A 20,270-nucleotide genomic window follows, 5' to 3' on the forward strand; every position below is an offset into this window, starting at 1 on the left:
ATGAAGTTTGAGGGCATGGAGTTTGCAGGAGGGACCCCTCAGAGAGCCTCTGGGCGCCCTCTTTCTATATCTGGACTTTCCTGGAGAATAACATCCTCCCACAGGGTGCCTCCTGCTGTGGGGTGAGGCTCCCCGCCAACGTAGCTGCTGGAGCCCCGAGCTCCCCTTTCTTTAGACTGGCAGAGCTGGGAGGGAAGCCATAGCCACAGTGCTGGTCTCACCTGGTCAATGAATGCCTAGTACCTCCAGGGCTCTCCTGAGGCCAAGGACTGTGCAGTTGACAGTCCAAGTGGTCTCCAGCCTGGCTCCATCATGTATAATTATAGGTACTGTTTACTGAGCACACACTGTGCAGGACCCGGCTGTGAGCTCTCTACATACACTGTTTCATAGTTAGCTGTGGGAATGCAAGCAGGTCACAGTGTCTCTGAATCTCTTCATTAAAGGGGATGTCTTAATTCATGGTATTACAGAAATATTATAAAGGCATACTTCTCAAACTTTATTGTGCATATGAATCACCTAGGAACCTTGGGGTTTTTTGGTTTTTTTGGTTTTGTTTTTGGCAGCTGGCCAGCAGAAGGATCTGAACCGAACCTTGTTTAAATGCAGATTCTGGCTCAGGTCGGTAGCAGGGCCTGAGATTTTGCCTTTCCAACAAGCTCCCAGGCACCACTGCTGCTGCTGCTTGTCCAGGGGGCACGCTCTGAGCAGCAAGGACTTAGAGCAGTGTTGGCAGCTGGCAGGCACTCAATAGATATTTGTCGAATGAACAATTAAATGAGATATTAGATGGGAAACGCCCGTAAACTGTGCTCCTATCTGATATTTAATCATTCATTCGACACTGTGCTCTAAGTGTTGCAAGTGTGTGCAGTCATCATTCTAAGACAATGCGGCTGGGGAATCAGCCTGGAGAAAGCAGAGAGCTCAAGAGTCACTCGTTAAAGAACTGCTCCCACAGCAGAGGCCCGGGCTAGAGAGCTTGGGCAAGTGACTTCCCCTTCTATCTCAGTTTCTTCTCCTGTAAAATGGAGTGAAAATGCCTACATCAGTGGGTTACTGTGGGATTTACTGAGATGACTCACATAAACCTCTTAGCACTGGGCCTGGGTATTATAACTATCCATTTTAGTAATTATTATTGTCTGCCTCTGGATTGGGGTGCCCCCAAGTATGCAGGAGCCTGAGGCTCAGTGTCCAGCTTTCTAAGGCCACAGAAATAGATTAAAACACAATCATTCTAAAGAAAGTGAGAAAGGGAGTGAAGGAACAGCAGTAGGGTCCAGGAATCACATTGCCAGTGAAAGAGAAGCTCGAGAGTTTGGGTGTCTCTAGAGGCACCTTGGGAACACTTAGGGCTGAGTGAGCCTCTAGGTCTCTTCCAGTGGTCCCCCTTTTTGGGTGTGTGGCCATGGACAGTAAGCCATACTCCCCAATGTCTCTAGGGCCTTTTTTCATAGTGTATAAGTTGGGAGGATTTGGAACCAAGGATTCTCCTCAACTTCTACTAAGACATTAAAGACTCTTCCCCTGGGACTGGGATCTAGACCCAGGCAGAGGAGGGCTCCCCAGCTTGTAGGTTTCCACTCTTTCGGAGAGGATGAGGTGGGGTATAAAAGCCCAGATTCTGGAGTCAAATAGATGTGGTTTGGATCCTGACTGTGCATTTAACTAGCTGTGCGATCTTCAAGGAGGGACTTAAAATCCATGTGCCGTACCTTCTTCTTGTGTGAAACATGATTGTAAGGACACATAACTGTTTTCTGTGGCTACGTAAAGATACTAGCAGTGTCTGACATGCAGTAGTGCTGAATTAGCAGTAGGTGCTTTTTGTTAGCAGAATTTTGGGTCAGCTGAAACTGCTGAGGAGGAGGGTGTGGGTGCCCCCACATGGTGAAAGCATCAACTACGGGCAGTGTGAGTTGTGTCAATCTCAGGGCCTTCCTAGAGAGGCCAGGTGGTCAGTGAATGCTTCTTCACACCAGCTCTGTGACTGTGGGCAAGGTCCCTCGATGGTGGCAGGTCAAGAGGGTTTGGACCAGATGACCTGTGACCCTCATGATCTGTGAATAAGTCAGACATGGTGTCCCAATCCAGGCTTCCTTTTTCTTAGCAAGATGTTTTTTTTCCTGTTTCATTCATCTGTCCCAGGCCAGCTTTTGGAAGCCTTAGCAACACTAATTTCCCAAATCCTTAGCCCATTGTACTCCCATAAAGCCCAGATCTGTACCCTTCTGGAAGGAAGGGGTTAACAAAAATTCCCGGGCCCTGTCCTTGGATGATAGTGCAAACAGCTAGATTTTAGGCTGGGCCCATCCCTGAAGCCAAGAGCAGCTTCAGGACCTAGACAGCTGCCCTGGGACTGTTGGATTGCTTGACTTCATAGCTAACCAGGAAGGTTTATGCTGGACCCAACTTGTCCCACCAAGTGCCAGGACACCCTAGTTGGAGTTGACCTGGTCAGTTGGACAAATACAGCCTTGCAGCTCTGTACTAAACCACAGCCTCAGAGCAGCGATTCTTAACCTGGGGCATATGGAGAAACTTCCAGAGTTCACAAAACCCCTAAAATGGTGAGTGGTGTGCAAAATCACAAGCTATGTGTGCCTTTCTGGGGAAAATGGGCACAGCTTTTGTACATTTTCAGAGATGTCTTGACCCCCAGAAGTTAAAAAAACACTGCCCCAAATTGTCAAAATGACTTACTCTGAATGCTCTCTTTGTGGAACCCTATGGGAAGCCTCAGAGGTGTTCCAATTTATGACCCAAAGCCCCTCTCAGCTCTCATCAGTGCAGTTGGGTGGTGAGGGCAGAGATCAAAGTGGCTGGATAGATTTGAGAACACACTGAACTGAAGCCCAGCACACTGTCCTCTTCGGTGCAGCTACCACGGAAGGCCCGGATAGTTCCCATGGAGCCGCCTTCCCTGGGATTCATTTTCAGAGCCTACGGGCCATTCTCCAGCAGCTCCTTATTGATGGCAAATTTCTATTCTCTGAAGGGGCATTTAGAATCAAGACTGATGACAAAAATTGGACAAGTGATGTAACTCGGGGGCCCCAAACTAAATGTGGCTAAGAAACAAGCTGGTTCTCTGTGGGTGCTCGTGAGCAAGTTCTGGACAGTATCTAAAGGAGCACCAACATGTCTTTTTGCAATGGCTGCAACACTGCAATGAGTGGTTTCCAAGGTGGCTACTTTGAGGGACTGTGCTCGCTGGATGTATAATTTCTGACACCATTTTTAACCTCATTACTTGGGTCACAATAAAGGTACTTTTATCCACATGGAGAGCATCAATCTTGAATCTCCACAGGAGCATTTTCCTGAGGTTTCCTCTGTACCAACAAGAGTGTGTGAGACGCAGAGACAGAAGGGGGTTGCTTCCTTCTGCTCTGTGATATCATGGCGGCTTGTTCAAAGACACTAGACATAACTCAGCACAACTTTGGGGATTAATTCTGTATGCATTTTCCTGACCATCCTCACAGCATGGCGGAAGACCAAAAATGAAAGGTGACTAGTGCTCCTTGTACGATGACGGAGACAGCAAGGATAATTTCAGATTAGTTTAGCTCTCACAGACTGCTTACAGCTCAGAGGGGCCTCAGAGGTCCCCAGTGCAAGCCTTTTACAGTTCACAATCTTGGTGAAGTGCCTAAAGGCACACCTCTAGCCCATGGCCAGATGTGGACGAGAAAGATAGGTCTCGGAATTACCAGACTGGGGCACTTTCTGGTGCTCCCCCCATTATTTGAGAAGCAGAAGCCCAGGTGGATATAAATACAGAATCCGTTCCAGGTATGTGTAAGGCAGTGGCCCCCTCCCGGAGCCCCCAGGACCAAGATATTCACATTAGGAACACACAAAGAGGCCATTTATAGCTAGAAAGCCCTGAAGTCACCATCCATTTATCACCTCTAAGAAGACTGTAAAGTACACTAAATCAGATGCTTTGCCTGAGGTGGGACTCAGTCAGTTGTGTGTTATAGACTCTCTGGTACCTGTTAGCAGAGATTAAAGGTTATGATTTTCTTTTTAAAATTGAGGTATAGGGCCGGCCCCATGGCTCACTCGGGAGAGTGCAGTGCTGGTAGTACCAAGGCCACGGGTTCGGATCCTATATAGGAATGGCCGGTGCGCTCACTGGCTCAGAGTGGTGTGGACCACACCATGCCGAGGATTGCGATCCCCTTACCGGTCAAAAAAAAAAAAAAATTGAGGTATAATTTACATGCAGTTATGTTTTTGATCTATAAAAAAATGAGGAAAACTCCAAAAGTATGTAGATAAAGCTATCTCAGGGCTGGTCGACTGGCTCAGTTGGTTAGAGCATGGTGTTATAACACCCACCAAGGTCAAAGGTTCGGATCCCCATACCGGCCAGCTGCCAAAAAATAACACAAAAAAACATGGAAACTTGGTGGGACTGAGAGTTGGTAAAGGGCATTTTGGCTGTCATTAGGTTGGAAGCCACATTAAGGAACTCTCCAAGGAAAGGTGCTCTGCTGAGGATATCACAGATGGGGGAAGGTGGGTGGATTTCCTGAAAGTGTTTGCAACCCGTCCTAGGACAGCAGTGCTGGGGAGCTCTCTGGATAACTCAGCAACTCCTTCAGATGAAAAGCACGTTACGTGTCATCACCAAGTGCTTTGTGCCAGAATCCTGGTCCTAGGCCTTTTTAGGATTCTGCTATTGCAGCCTTTTCCTATCACATCTATCCTCCATCCCAGCTCAACAGTTTCAGATAATCAAGAACCTTAGAAATAACGGATTTTTTTTTTCATATTTTGTTGACTTCTAAAGGGAAAGAACAGAGGAGGAGTGATAAATTTCAAATTTTCTTACATTTCTAATGGCAACTCATTTCATTTGAGCAAATTTTTTTTTTTTTTTTTTTTTTGACAGCCGGCCAGTACAGGGATCTGAACCCTTGACCTTGGTGTTATAACCAGCGAGCCCTCCAAACTCATCTTGAGAGGCAGTACAGGGGACTAGTGTCTTTGCTGTGAGAACAGTCAACTAGTGTTGTCTACTAGTACTGAGCTTCTTCTGAATTAACTCCTCAATTAGAGATTCACTGACCAGGAAGCTGCAACTTTGATGCCCGTTGACATGAAAAGTATTTGCAACTGCTGGTGCACTCAGTTAAAACCTCTTATAAATCCAGGGTGTGTGTGTGTGTGAGAGAGAGAGAGAGACACACGTGGATGGGGGTGGGCGGGTCATCTCATCTTCCACCCTTCACTTGGGAGGGGGGAAGTTCCCTCTCTGTGTTCATCTAAAAACCTCCCCACCTGGGCTCGCAACAACAAGCACCGGGTGCCTCACAGGCTTTTTCTGATTCCTCTCTGTTCTCCTCAACCTGGAATGCAGCTCTGTGGTCACTGCTCTTTGTAAAAGTAAACCATAGTCTCCAGGTTTCAGCCAGCGGAGAGAGCTAGCAATGCACAGAGCAGAAAAAACTAGACTTTGAAAAACTAGGTCTGTCTTAATGTCACCTTGACTTTGATCATTTCGTTCTCACGTTATCAAATAGCCTTTTTGCAAATACCACTGCTGCAGCTATCTGGAGGGGAAATATAAGTCTCACCAGAGCCAGAACTTATAGGGTGGCATCATGCCCCTGGATGGTAAAGGACATAGGCCTCAGTAACTGAAATGAGAGCAGCAGTGTCAAGGGTCAGACAGATGATATTTCTGTCCCTTGCTAAACCCTGAAGCTTTGAGGCTGGCCCTTGGTTATGGGATGACATGTATTTGTGTGAATACAGGGTGATGGCCTATTTGTGTTCTAGCTTCAAGCAGGGCAGGAATGCAGTCTGAAGAGTAGTTTTCAATGTCACAAAGTAACACAAAACAAACCAAAAACAAAATACCCACTCCCACTCCAAGCTTTCCAAATGGCTGTGTCCCACACACTCAGTACACAAGTCAGTATGTTAAGTTCTGCAGGCTCTCGGGAGGGGAGCCCATCCTAATGCTCCCACCCTAACTGCATTTGATGTGTGCTCGATGAATATAAACTTATTTTCGTTACTGTCAACCCCAGCCAACCATAATTACAGCTAAATCTGCTACTGCTCACCACCCTTAAAGGCACTCAAAAGCCAGTGTTCAGGATTGGTGCTCTCCACCTGCTAAATGCTTTGACCTACCCTTCAAAAGTTGTTGTCATGGCCAGAGGTGTGACTGTAAGGTCACGTGAGGGACTTCTTACATGGACTCACTCACTGGCCACTGTGCTCACCCCATGAGAAGGCCAAACATTTATTATGAGACGCTGTCCTTTCTTCCGCTCCTGCCCTCGCCCAGCCTCTTCCCAGCCACCTGGAAGCCATGTCTTTGATAGTTAAGTGTCCTGACTCAGGCAGTTCCACCTTCCCTAAGGGTGTATTCAGTTTGGGGAAGCAGCCACGTCATCGGTGGGCAAGGAGGCTGAATTATACTGTTAGGGTAAAGTACAAATTGTGATAGAGAGGAATGATGTCCACCTTTTGGTACTGCACATAATTTTGTCCCAAACGCCCTACCTAAAAGGGGGTGGCAGACAATGTTTAAGCCGAGATTTCATCAAGAGCAAACATGACCTTCCTAAGGCTGACCTAAGTCCTGGTAACTTTTGATTCTGGTTTTGAATCTATTTTGTTACTGGAGTTACTGGAGCTACTCATCCTTCTGGATGTCAGCTAAAAACCTTAATAGGTTTTTGGCTATTCCTTACTAAATTTAAGTTTTTCTGACATTAAATAGAAGAATGGTTGTAGTTTTGTTTTGTTCTTACCTGCTGGAAAATAATAGGGGTGCTATGAAAAGTTAAATGACCCCAATTGCTCAGTAGGCTTGGCAGTCAGGTGAGAGACAGGACACCACGACACCCATCCGATCCCATTCCACAGGTACTGGACCAGATGGTGGCCTTAGGACCATTGCTTTTTTTTTTTTTTTTTTTTTTTTAAAGCCTACGGCACCCGGTATTCCCAGGCTGTCTCCCATCCAAGTACTAACCAGGCCCAACCCTGCTTAGCTTCCAAGATCAGACAAGATCGGGCGCACTCAGGGTGATATGGCCATATACCACATACTTTTAAGGTGAAGCAGTTAAGCAGTACTATAGCCTGACGAGGTGAGGACAACATGGATAAAGGAAAGAAAGTTTCAGTCCCACCTCATGGGTGTGGAGCATCTCTTGCCCCTTTCGGGGCTTGTTTGATTGAAACCATAAAGGAAGAGTGGGAGACGGCAGAGCTGCTGGGGCCAACCTCCAAGACACCCCTAAAACCAGGAGGGGCTGGAGGAGGCTCTAAAGATGCCCCTGTCCCTGGGCAGCATCTGTTGGGCCACACAGAACTTTAGTGAGCAGCTGGTCCAACCCTCTCCTGGGAAACCAAAGCCCAAAGGTGACCTGTCTGCAGCCACCTGCAGAGGATGCCCTGGCCGGCTGCCAGGAATGAGCAGAGGGAGAAAACTCATTCTAGGAGCAGTGGAGGCCTCAGTGGCTCAAGACCCCGAAAGGACAGCCACATGCAACCTCTCAGTGAAGACCTCTGAGGGAGAAGGGAAAGGGAAATACAGATAAATTTATTAGTTAAATACTGATTTTACAGCCATTTCACCTTAAGACAGTGTTAACAGGTTTGTGGGTTAGGGAGGGTACATGAGGGTGGCCTTCGGGAAGAAAGAAATGTAAATGATTAAAACAGAATCTCGGTTCAAAGATGTTCTCTGCTACAGCCAGTGGGATTTGAGAATGGGGGCACGGTATTTGGGGCGGGACAGAATAATGCCACAGTCAGCTACAGCTCTGTTGATCACAGGGACGAAGATGGAGTCTCCGTGTGTCCCAGCATCATGGGTGGACACGGAACAATGCGAAGGCAGGTGAATTCCAGAGCAGGTCAGGGCTGGGGGGTCTTCGTATGGGCCATTTTCTTTCTTTCCATGTGTTTTGTTTTGTTGCATTTCTGCTTTGAACTTACATTGTAAAACCCCTGGCTTTTCACCTCCTGGATCAAAGATTTCTGCAAGGGAATGGATGCGGGTCCAGGTGCTGTGGACTCGGCCGCTGCCTGACCAACAGGCCCATAGCCACAGGACTGCAGCCCCTGCAGGAGCAGAGCAAGTGGGACAGAACCCCCGAGCAGGACAGTGTCTGCCCGTCACTCTCCAGAAGGACCTGGAGGCTGAGATGAGTGTTTGCCGACCTTGCTTTGGCAGCAGATTGTCTCTTCCTGCTCAGAACCCCATGTGGGATGGGGTGAGGGAAGGATGCCGGGGTGGACCAGAGGTGCTGTGTGGCTGAACTGCTGAGCTCTCATTTTGCCGAGGGAGAGACACGCACAGGCTGAAGGCAGAGCTGAATCACTCGGAACAGCAGGAGGGATTTTATTTTAAGAGGCCTTGGGGGGGAAGAGGAGCAAAGAGGGGAGGCCCTTGGCAGAGGGAGGAACCGGGGTAGGCGTTTTGATGGAGCCGGACTGTGTGTGGTGCAGCGGCCGCCTTCCGTCTCCCAGGGAGCGTTCAGTAACATCTGCGTGACACCTGGTCATTGTGGGGTCAGCTTTGGTGCTGGGGATGCAGGGCCATGCCATGCCCCCGGGGAGTGTTGAGCAGGACGGGGGCTGCCCACAGGGTCTGCTGTGTCCAAGTACATGTCCACCAGATGCCCTCATTCAGGCTGGACAGGGCCTCGGAGCCCTGCCCTCCACCCACTCCCAGGCCCCTGGTGCTGGGAACACCATGGAAAACCACCATCCTAGGCCACAGCGGTGAAAAAGCAGGGCAGAAGGATGCCTTGTCTCTCACCTGGGATGGGGGGCAGAGCATGACGAAGTCGTCTCCAACCCACGGAGGAGGCTTCGTGGTTCATGGTGAAGCGTGGCTCTTCTGTGTCAAAGTCGGGCTCTTTCCAGAAACTCACCTTGAAAAGGCATCTGAGAAGATCCAACACCCCCATCCCCTAGCCAGGCCGTTGACTTCAAGTTTCTTCCCAGTGGTTCTTCTGGAGTTGTTCCCAGACAGAGGCCAGCCCCTGGGAGCCCAGAGCCCCCATCTCTGCTGCCCTCCAAGTCCCAGGTCCATGCAGGAATTTGAGGCAGGAAGGAGGGGAGGTTACGCGGTGATTATGTCCCCATGACTGTCAGCCAAGACCAGACTGTTCCAAGAGTCCTGCTTGGAGCTGGCCTGTGGCGACTGGCTGACAGGAGACACGTAGCCTTGAGGGGAGAGCTTCAGGGCCGAGAGCACCGGGTGGACGGAGGGCCCGTGGCCAGACACGGTGCTGACAGAGAACGTCTGCAAAGCAGAAGGCACGAGATGAGGCAAAGGGTGTCATTCGCGGGGGCTCAGCAGGGCTGGGCTGGGGAGGGGGCCCCTACGCAGATGCCCCCAGGATAGCTCCCATCCCTAGGAAAGGGACCAAGATCACTTCTCTCTGAGATCTGGGTGCAAAGGGTCTGGGTGCTTCCTCGGCTGCTTCTGAGCACATTATACAACATGGGCTCTGACCTAGTAGGTCTGTGAATGTGGTGGTTTCTCAGAGGGCTCTAGTCTTACCACCATCACATCTCCGCTTTCAGATGGAGACTTCATCCCCCTGCCTAGAATGGGCTCCTGGTACTCCTGTTTCCAGGAGACCAGGTTCTCCCTGACAGTAAAAAGCGCCTTAGGACATGGCCTTGCTCAATTAACTGCAGAGAAGAGACAGAGCGGGGGCTGGTAAAGGGAGACCATGACCAAGCCTCAAGCATCCTGACTCCAGAGCAGGGAATCACAGAGGGAAAGGGGAAGCGACGTGGGCACGCCATCCTATCACTGCAAGAGGGAGCTGCAAGCACTGCTGGGCCCTCCTTGGACATGCACACGAAGCAGGATCTCCTGCCTGCAACCCCCCACCAGCCCCCCACCATCTGCGGTCTCCAAGCCTTTGCCCATGACAGCAGGGTCCTCCATCCTCACCTGCTCCTGTTAAAATCCTTTGGGACCAAGGTCCACCCACCCCTTAGTAGGAAGCAGACTTGTCTAGAGACCACCTGCCAGTCTCCCGCAACTGTGCCCCCCACCCCCGCGTGTGACTCAGGTTGTAGCTGTGTGGTCTTCCTCCTTCCTGTGCTGGGCCGACCATTCCTGGACCCCCCCAAAGGCCATGGCCTAGAGGAGCCACTAAACATCTGTGTGTCCAGATCTCTGTTGCTTGATAAGATGTGTGAAATACGGCCTGTGCAGACACCCCTGGCCTTGGGGCACGCAGAGGGCTTCGAGTGGCTGTGAGGTGGGGGACTTTTGGCTCAGTGGGGTGGTGCTCTGCCATCTCTGGAGCTGGCTGTCGCTCACACTCCAGTGCTCGCTTGGCCACTGGGACTCTGCAGCCTCCCTCCCCATGTGCAGGCATGAGTGTACCTGTGACATGGAGCTGCTGTGGCCGTAGTGGGATGACAGCCCGGGCTCTGTCTTGATGGGGCGCATCTCTTCGCTGCTGTTGCTGGTGGCATTGCTGGAGGTGCTGGAAGCGCTGCTGGTGGGAGGGAGGCTCTCACTGCCCGGAGGACCTGGAATGAGGCAGAGTCAGCACATCTAGACCAGGGGCAGGGACACAAAGACCAGGGCAGGGACACACGGACGGCAGCCCTTTGAAAGGGCCAGGATAGGGCTATGCTCATGGCTTTATTTACCTTTGCTGGGGAGAGAATCTGGGTCCCTAACAAGTGGAGGGCAACCATTCTCAAAATGAGGCAGGAGTAGCAGATCCCAAACCCTTGAGGCCACGTCTTTCAGGATTCAAGTTTTTGAAAAAAAAATTTTAATGCAAATATTTTATGTCATAGAATGCCTCCAGCAGGGTCTGGGACAACACCTCATAATTAAATATATTAATATTTCTATAGCAAAACATGAATAGTTACACTAATTGGGATAAATAGACTATAAATAGTTTCACGTCTGTTCAGATTAGGATTTGCTGCCAAATCTAGGCTTTCTGGATTTGGAATTTTAGATAGGAGATTGTACACCTGAAGCCTGCTCTACCTGTGATTGCTATGTGAAAGGACATGAATTACCATAAAATGTGCTTTACTTATATGCAGGGGGAGCAGGAAAAGAGGCGGAGACTGGTGTGAAACGCTGAAAATTCCAGTAAGAAATATACCTGCCGGAAGGGGCAGGCCACTGCTGCATCTAAACAAGTGGAACTTTGGTCATGTTCTCGGTAGTGGAAAGGGGCAATTTATCTGACTTTCTCATGCCTTAACTTAGAAGATAAACTTTCCATCAGACCAGCCAATTTAATTTCTCTGTGACTGTAGCACAGTCACATCCTTAATTTGTAGGAGTGCTGAGGAGGAAATGCCCTGGGAGGGGACGTAAGTAGCCCCTATTTTTAATCTAGAAATTAGGAAGGCAGAGTGGTATACTGACCCCAAACAATAAAAACTTGGGTTTTAATTCCCAATCTGCCCGTTAGCAGCTGTGAGACTCTCCGGGCCTGAGTTTGCTCATTGGTAGAACAGGTGATGAACTGACTTTCTTCGGGCTCCTGTAAGGATCACTGAGATACCATCTATGAAGGGGCTTTCTAACGCACACAGTCCTACGTGATGTTGATTACACACCGGCTACAGATCAACTGCTGGGTACGAGCCTGGTGGGACCCTGTTCTCCTAGATCCCAACGAGTCCAAGGAGAATGGGAAGAAACTGAGATTTTGGGTGGCCACAGCACCAAAGACGGAGGGACCACGTAACCTTCCTCTTTCCTCCAGGCCTTGGGCAGTCTTTGCAACTGGCAATCGTCAGACCACAGCTGGAGTCGAGCCTGCTTCAGAAGTTCCCAGTATGTTCACTGACAATGTTACCTTTTTACTGGATTATTCATTCTGTCCTGAAAAGCTGAGGATGGACGATGTTACACCCCGGCAGCCTGGCTGGCCCGCCTGACTCAGAAACACGATTCTCACACACTCTGAGGGCTGCCAACTTTCTCATGTTACACACAGATCTTTCCTCACCTGTTGGTGTCTTAGCTTTATTAAGGTTCTTGGGCTTCCGTTTTCTGGTTTGAATCCCTTCTTTCCGCATCGCAAGAGGCCTGGGGACCTAAAAGGTCACAAGTCAATATATGTGGTTTTACCTCTGTACAAGGCGTGTGCTCACTGAGAAAGCAGCATGTACCAAACCCCTCTACAAACCTTGGGGAGAGGCTGGGGGCATAGGCCCCAAGAACTCCTGCTGAGAAGGAAATCAATTCAATTTTTAAAAACTTATTGAGCACCTATGTTATATGGTGGGTATCTTACCAGACCCTGAAGTAGAGAATTTGAGACAAAATTCCTTCCCTCCAGAAATTGACAGCTTAGTGGGAAGACACACAGGTAGAAATAATAGGACTGGTAGGTGATGGGGGAAACAGAACACACACTAAAGCCTGTCCTGGGCTGGGCAGGAGGAGAACACGGGGCTGTGAAGGAAGCCTTCATTGAGGTGGTGATGCCTGAGATGTAAGAGGTTGTCCAGTAGACACAGGGCAGGCATTTCAAGCAAGAGTATGTGCCAAAGCCGTTACCATCTACACGGGACACTGAAAACAGGGATGCTGTTAATAACTATGCCAGGAAATTGGGCGTAAACTGGGACAGTCCGGGGAGTGGAGACATACAGTCCCTGCACTGAAAGTGGCTCTGCACTGCGCTGGGTCTGGCTGGCGCAAATGGGGGTGTTTCCACGGCTGGTGGGCACCGTGGGGCCGGGGCTGGAGATAAACTGTCCCATACTTTTCCTGCACCTACTTCTCATGAATGAGCAGTGGCGTTGGGAGGCACGGCCTCGGGCCAGGCAGGTGCCTGCATGCGCACTGGGGAGCAGGCCGCAGGTGTCTTTCCTGTGTCTTTAGATACGGTGCCTTCCCACTCCTGGTCTCTTAGGCCAGGCCAAATCTTTCAGCCCCTGGTCTGCTCTGTGCTTGTCTGCTCTGTGTTTGTCTACCACGTGGGCCTAACGAAGGCCACACCTGCAAATATGGGAAGACAGGCAGCAGCAGCTGCAGAGACACGCGTGGACCGGCTAAGAAGCGCACCCACACCTGCCAGCATGAACCTGCCCCCTCAGCTGTCAGTCCGACGAGGCAGCGTTCCCACCCCACCCACCATCTCCCAGCTTATCCCACCTGTGGAAGAAGGTGTCCCCGCCCCGCCTTTGGCCCTTAGAAAGCCCATCTTGACTTCAGAAGAATCTTGCCCTTGTGTCTATCCCCACTCGCTTTAGTGCACTTTTTTTTCGATTGTAGTAAAGTTTATCATCTTCAAGTGTACCGTTTAGTAGTGTCAGACACATCCACACTGTGCTCCAGCAGTACCGCCACCCATCTCCAGAACTCTGTGTCTTATAAAACTGGAACTCTGTAACCATTAACAAACAACCCCCCAGTCCCCTCCTGCAGCCCCTGGTACCCACCCTCCTCCTCTTATCTGTGAGTTTAACCACTCTAGGAGCTTCATGTAAGTGGAATCACAGTATTTGTCCTTTCGTGACTGGCTCATTTCACATGACATAATGTCCTCAAGGTTCATCTGTGTAATAGCATGTGTCAGAATTTCCTTTCTTTTGAAGGCTGAATAATATTCCATTGTTTGTATGTATCACATTTTACTTATCCATCCATCAATGAATATTTGGGGTGTTCCCACCTTTTGGCTGTTGTGAACACGGGTGTACATGTATCTCTGTCAAGACCCTGCCTTCAGTTCTTCTGGCTACAAACCTGGAGGTGGTATTGCTGGATCACAGGGTAATTCTACTTTTGATTTTTTTGAAGACACAATCTTTTTTAATACCTATGATACATAATATTAATACATAATATTTCCCTATTAGTTGTGTTACCATTCCCCTGTTGAAGAACAATAGTTTCTTTAACTATTTTCCTCCCAAAGGTTTTTTCTCTGTTTTCATTTTTACAGTGATTCAACAACTTTTTTTTTGGTGGCTGACCAGTATGGGGATCTGAACCCTTGACCTTAGTGTTTGAATACCACACTTGGCACCAACTGAGCTAAACAGCCAGCCCATCAACAGGTACTTAATATACTTATTTTCATTCTAATATATGTATTTTCTTATTAATCTCTTAACTATATATATAGCCATTTTATTGCTTATTATAACAAGAAATCATGAAAAGATGCATGAGATTCAGTTAGTAACAAGCCTTCCCATCCCCCATCATTAATCCTATCCCCATGAGGCAAGTGGATTTAACAGCCTGTTATGTATTCTTAAATTTTTTTAAATTCTCAAACATGTATGTATGTACTGTGTATGTAGGTATGTGTGTATGTATTCATCCATCCACCTGTCCGTCCACCCATCTAACTCGTGTGTGTGTTTAGTGCACCCCCAACACCTGTAGTAGGAGTCATCCCACACATATTACTTTCAATATGCTTTTTCCAGGGCAAGTATATGGCTCTAAGTTATTATTTTTTAACTTCTGCCCAACATATCCCACATTATGGGATGTGTCATAATATATTCAACTGTTGCTTTATGAGGCTTTAAGGTTATTTTTAGTCTTTGCCACTACAAACACTGCAGCAATAAACGGTTCAAACATCATCATGCTCTGGTCCTTTTATTTTTTTATGGGCTAGTTTCCCAACATAGAGCTAGTAGATCGAAAGATATGTGTATTTTTAACCTCAATAAGTACTGCTAAGTTAATTTCCAGGAAGAATATATGCAGTAATACACATACAAATCAATAATACACGACAGTATCTATTTCACCAAATTCAAGCCAGTGCAAGATCTTATCACATATTTTTACTCATGTCAAATATATTGGCAAACTAGGGAATCTCATGGTTGTTTTCATTTACATTTCCCTGATTTTCAGTGAGGTCCAGCATGTCCACACTTGGTTGATGGATTTCTGGGCAGCTTCCGTGAGTTGTCTGTTCATATCTTTTGCCCATTTGGGGAGGTGGGGGGAAGATCAATCATCACTTTCTTACTATTAGGCTATAGGGTCTCTGTTTGCTTGTTTTGTTTTAGTTTAACTTATATTTGAATAAGCAAGACTTGCATATGGGCCACCCAAAAGGTACAAAGGGGGTTCACAGTGGAAAAAAGTGTCCCTCTAATCCTTGCTCCCCAAAGCCCCATTTCTTTTCCTAGTGGCAACCCATGCAACCAACCTCACGTATTCTTCCAGGGGTGTTCTATGTACTAATAAGCAACTACATATAAGTTATGTTCCTCCTTTTTATTTATAAAAATGATGCCATACTGTATAAAGTGTTCTGCACCTTGCTTTTTTGAAAAAAGAAAACACTATATAATGGAGATTGTTCCAAATCAGAACGTAGGGAGCTTTGTAGAAGTTCTTTGTGTTCTGGAAGTATCAGCCCTTTTCCTAATGTATGTATGTCCTGGTTGTTTCTGTAGGTGTCCCTTTCCATACACTAACATTAAATGTTCATACAATAAGTTTTCTTATATGGTTTAAGAGTTTTAAAAATTTGTTTCAGAAGTTCTCCTCCCAGGGCTGCCTGTTGAGCTCAGTTGGTAAGAGCACGGTGTTGGTGACACCTAAGGCCTAAGGCTTCGGATCCTCTTACTGGCCAGGAACCAAACAAAAAAAAAAAAAAGAAAGAAAAGAGAAAAGAAGTTCTCCTCCCATCCACAAGGTCTTCTGTTTTCTTCTAGTATTTTTATTGTCTGATGTTTTTATTGTATTTATTTTATTGCCTAGTATTTTCATCGTAGTATTTTATTGCCTCGTATTTTTATTTTATTTCCTTCCAAAGATGTTTTCCATTTAATACCTTTAATTCACCCAAGTTTATTTTTGTTTTCCACATGAATAGCCAATTATGTTAATTTGATTATTCTTGAACAAGCTGTTGTTTTATCCATGGAATGGAAATGTCACCTTTGGTACATATCATGCTACTCTATACTATCTATACATACATAGTCTCCTCATCTATAAAATGGGAATTACACTTATAAAATGTTAATGATGGAGGAGACCAAAAAAGTCACTAAGATTCCCTTCCAAATTTAAGTAATTTTGTGAAGAAGGGAAAGATGAATTCTAGTCTGAAGACAAGTGAGAACTGAGCGATGGGAATGCAGCAGTGGGGACGTGGTGGGGACATGACGGGGATGTGGCGGGGCCCGGGTCCACTTACGCCGTGGAGTTTCATGTAGAGGCCACAGGCATTGCACACGGGCTCACCCTCGGCGTTGCGGCGCCACAGCGTGGTGGTGGTTGTCTGGCAGTTGGCACAGGACAGGCCCACTCGGCGGGAGGCGGACTGCAACACAGGGAGCAAAGCCTTCACGCGCGAGCAAAGGGCAGGCACCCGAGCAGCGGTGGCCGTGAAGGTCTGTGGGGTGTCTCAGACCAGGCACAGCACCTGCTTCTCCCGCCACCTAAGTCCCTCCTAGGTGTGAAGGAGAACACGACTTCTGCTGCGGGAGAAGGAAGGTGCATTCGGGCACTGAAGACCCATCTCAAGTCCTGTGACCTGATGTCGGACAACCCGACACACACTGGGCACTTAGGGAGAAACCTTTCTGCTTCTCAAAGTGGAACTAGCACTGGCTGTAGGTGCTGGGCATGGGTGGTGGGTGAGGAGCTATGTATCTGGATGGCATCAGAGACCCAATGGGCCTCAGGGACTCGGTAGAGGGGAGTGTCTGGGTTTACTCCCCACTGCTCGCTGCCCAGCACACACGGAAGCTTGTTGGTGCTGTTTAAACTCAAATTCACTAAAAAAGAGCACGGAGCCAGAAGCCGACACTCTGGGTCTAGTCCCAGCCCCATGCTCTTCCCCAGCCAGGGGGACACGAGCTGTTGAAGTGTCCTGGGCTCTGGGTGTCCTTACGGGTCCAGCTAAGAACAGTGACAGAGCAGCCTCGGGGCTGGCCTTCCTCACAGGGTGGTGTGACTGTGGAGACCCTCAAGGCCATAGGACTGACACCCAGGAGTCTGTGTCCTGGTCCCACTGGGGAGATGCAGCATGTGGCCATGGGGGAGGCATCAGCTTCTCACTTATGTGCACTGAGGGGTTGACTAAATGGTCTGGAACGTCCTTTGGCTCCAGCTAACTACAGGTGGAGAAATTACCATGTTGCTCCCACCCACCCACTCTCTTAACCCCTCAGCCCACACCCACGAATTCCAAAATTCAAGCCCAGAGAGCCTCCCATCCAGGTGAGAGCCCCAAAGGCAGGCGTGAGAGGAGGGAGGGGTGCGGCCATCCCCAGGCTGCTGCTGGATGTGGCCAGCGAGGCACCTGCTTACCAGCCGGCGTTGGGGCTTGATCAGGGGTCTGTTGATGCCGTTCATCTTGTGGTAGAGGCCGCAGGCGTTGCACAGGTAATGTCCCGTCCCATCCCGCCGCCACAGCGGGGTGGACATGGCCCCACAGTTGACACACTCTCTGCCTTCTGAGAAGTCATCAAACATATCTACTGGGTGGGGGGAAACAGAGCAAAAAAGACAGAGGATGAATTCTTTGTGTACGCCCAGCAGTCTTGCATCTGAGAATCAAGAGATCACAGAAATAACGCCCTTTCCTTGGAAGGAAGGAAAACCACTTTGGGCTGCCCTTGCTTGGACCTCAACCGCGGGGACAGACGCTCAGGACCATAGTTTACTCCTGGCCAACCCCATCCCAGCAGGGATCCTGAGCATGAGATCCCCATGGAGCACGAGATCCAACCCTGCCTGGATTTCAGTCCAGGCCTTCAGCTCAGAGTCTACAGCCCAAGACTCTCTCCTAGCTCTGAGGTCTGCTCACACCTCCTTTCCCTTTTCTTCCCCTTTTCAAAATTAAGATTGGTTTTCCCTTTGAATACAAATACAAAGTATAATAAATATTTACTTTAGGAAAATTAGAAAGTACCGAAATATGTAAAGAAAACATAGATTGTCACCAGTATTAAGAGCATTTTGTTCCATTATGTCTTTAGCAACTTCATATGTTGACATGTACTTCTGCCTAGTTGAGGTAAAGCTATATAATTTTGAGCCTGTTTTTTTTTTTTTTTTTTTTTGCTTGATACCAAATGCCAAAGCATTTTTCCACATTAGAAAGTCTTTACAGTCTCATTTTAGCACAGTATCACATTCCAGCATATAAATGCATCATCGTTTAACTATTATCACTCAACTATTACTTAATCTTTATCCAGTTTCCAATTTTTGTTTTGTAAGTACTGCTAGTTTTGTAGATAAATCTGTGTGTTTCTGGTTATTCCTTAGGATACTCCACTAGAGGTAGAATTTCAGAGTCAAAGGAGCTAGATTTCTTTTTAAATTCTTGAAATTTTCAAACTGCTCTTCATAAAAGGCTTCGTTAGTTTATTTTTCCTCTCTCAATATATCTGTTTGATCTGCTGTCATAGTTTGATGTTTTTCCTTGCTTAACGGTATGTCAAATACAGAGCATAAGCAGTGCACCTGAGACCCTCTGCCACCACCTTTACCTTCCACATCTGTAGAAGTTTACAGTTGACAAATTCCACTTGGATCCGTTCTCGCCCTGGTGAGATATAGGCTGGGACAGTTTTATCCCGTGATCTATATAAAGCCTGACTCTGAACTTAAAGAAGTCTCTCTCACTCCACACCATCCTCATTTTCTGTCTTATGGATTCACATTCTTCTCCTTTTAAAGATAAGCAAATTGGCTTCTTTCCTTAGTTCTGGTTCACTTAAACTCCAGTCAAAAATCTTATAATCTGTTCCTCTTTATTGAAGACTCAGCTACCTTGGTCTCCAGACTGTTCTTGTCCTACTGCCAGAAGCAAGTGTAGATTCTTCTCCAGTGAAGAGGGAGCTTCTCTGGAGGGGTGGTGGTTAAAGAGCTCTCCCTCCATCAGGACCCAGCGTTGGGGTGTAAATTTGCACATTTTGCTACTTCTGTGGCCCATCTACCTACTCTAAGGGAATGTAGGTTGACGAAGAGGGTGGTGGGGGACCCTGCCCCAACTCTGGGTATGCAAACAGTCATTTGCACCTGCAATCAGGTAGCACCATGTCCACACCAAGTAGGCACCAAGTAAACAATGTGCAGGTGTGAGGGGCTGTTTGCTCAGGCCACGGAGCAGAGCACAGCCATCACACAAGAGCTATTTTTACACCTGGGACACGCTGAGCACCCTCCACCAAGGTCACCTGCCTTCAGAGCAGCACATGAAATGATGGCTCCCGTCCAGCTCGCTCCACCTGAACCACCATCAGCACAACCTTTGCCACCCTGGCAACCCTGCCTGTTGAGGATGGTGTGGAGTGAGAGAGACTTCTGGAAGTTCTGAGTCAGACTTTATATAGATCACAGGGGATAAAACTGTCCCAGCCTATATCTCACCAGGGCGAGAACAGATCCCAGTGGAATTTGTCAACTGTAAACTTCTATAGACGTGGAAGGTAAAGGTGGTGGCAGAGGGTCTCACTCCAAGAGGGAGCTAGGAAAGCCAGAGCTCACAGAAGAAGGACCCCAGACCAAGCAGCCCCCAACAGGAGGGGAAAGCTGGCAATGTCATTTTGCTGTGTGTTTGCGGTGAACACTAGATGGCACTACAGTCTCAAAATTGGACCAAGGCACAACAGCATTCTGCCCTAAATCTGGCTTGGGAGTGGAGAACTTTTTAGATCATCTTTCCAGTCCAAGTCTAGTGCAACCCTTATTCTATTTTTATCACAAAAAAATTTAAATGTATTTAGAAGTGGACAGAATATTAAAATGAACTCTTATTTAACCATCCATACAGCTTCCAACAATTTGTGGCCAATCTTGTCCCATCTATACCTCTGCCCCCTTTCCCCTGTCCTGTATTACTGAAGAAAACCACGTTCCATCATTTCATTCATAAATATCTCAGTATGTTGCTCTAATGGACAAAGATTCACATTCTTCTCCTTTTAAAGATAAGCAAATTGGCTTCTTTCCTTAGTTCTGGTTCACTTAAACTCCAGTCAAAAATCTTATAATCTGTTCCTCTTTATTGAAGGAGACATTCCCTTTTCTCTCTCTCCACATTTATTGTTTTATATGCAGGGACAGAATCGTATCAAAGGACCTAGCCACCCATCCTTCAAGGTCTCCTCTCTGCTGGCTACTCACCTTTCCGTGCCTTGAGAAGTCAGCACAAAGGCTTGCCTCAACTGGTTACACATTCAAGCAATTATTTTACTGGCCAGGTAGTCTTTGGAGGGTGGCAAATACATATTTGTAACTGAGCGTTTACTGAGCATCTGCT

At 47.8% G+C, this 20,270-nt stretch overlaps 1 protein-coding gene and 1 pseudogene across 3 annotated transcripts in view; both read right to left on the reverse strand.

Annotated features, from left to right (window-relative positions):
* Positions 1 to 6,963: 6,963 nt before the first annotated feature.
* LOC134371344 (5S ribosomal RNA) lies at positions 6,964 to 7,082 on the reverse strand (annotated as a pseudogene).
* Positions 7,083 to 9,115: 2,033 nt separating this feature from the next.
* The window catches only part of GATA4 (GATA binding protein 4), a 43,520-nt gene continuing 32,365 nt past the window's right edge, over positions 9,116 to 20,270 (reverse strand). The window contains exons 2-6 of one of the 3 annotated variants that reach the window (XM_063087783.1): positions 17,309 to 17,475; positions 16,191 to 16,316; positions 12,009 to 12,096; positions 10,403 to 10,551; positions 9,116 to 9,298 (exon numbers count right to left, since the gene is read on the reverse strand). In XM_063087783.1, coding sequence (XP_062943853.1) covers positions 9,116 to 9,298; positions 10,403 to 10,551; positions 12,009 to 12,096; positions 16,191 to 16,316; positions 17,309 to 17,475 — 713 coding nt within the window. Of the gene's footprint in view, positions 9,299 to 10,402; positions 10,552 to 12,008; positions 12,097 to 16,190; positions 16,317 to 17,308; positions 17,479 to 20,270 lie in introns of those variants that run through there. The other 2 variants (XM_063087782.1, XM_063087784.1) reach the window with 2 other exon arrangements.

Source organism: Cynocephalus volans, chromosome 2 (assembly GCF_027409185.1).
Source record: "Cynocephalus volans isolate mCynVol1 chromosome 2, mCynVol1.pri, whole genome shotgun sequence".
Classification (NCBI taxonomy): Eukaryota; Metazoa; Chordata; class Mammalia; order Dermoptera; family Cynocephalidae; genus Cynocephalus; species Cynocephalus volans.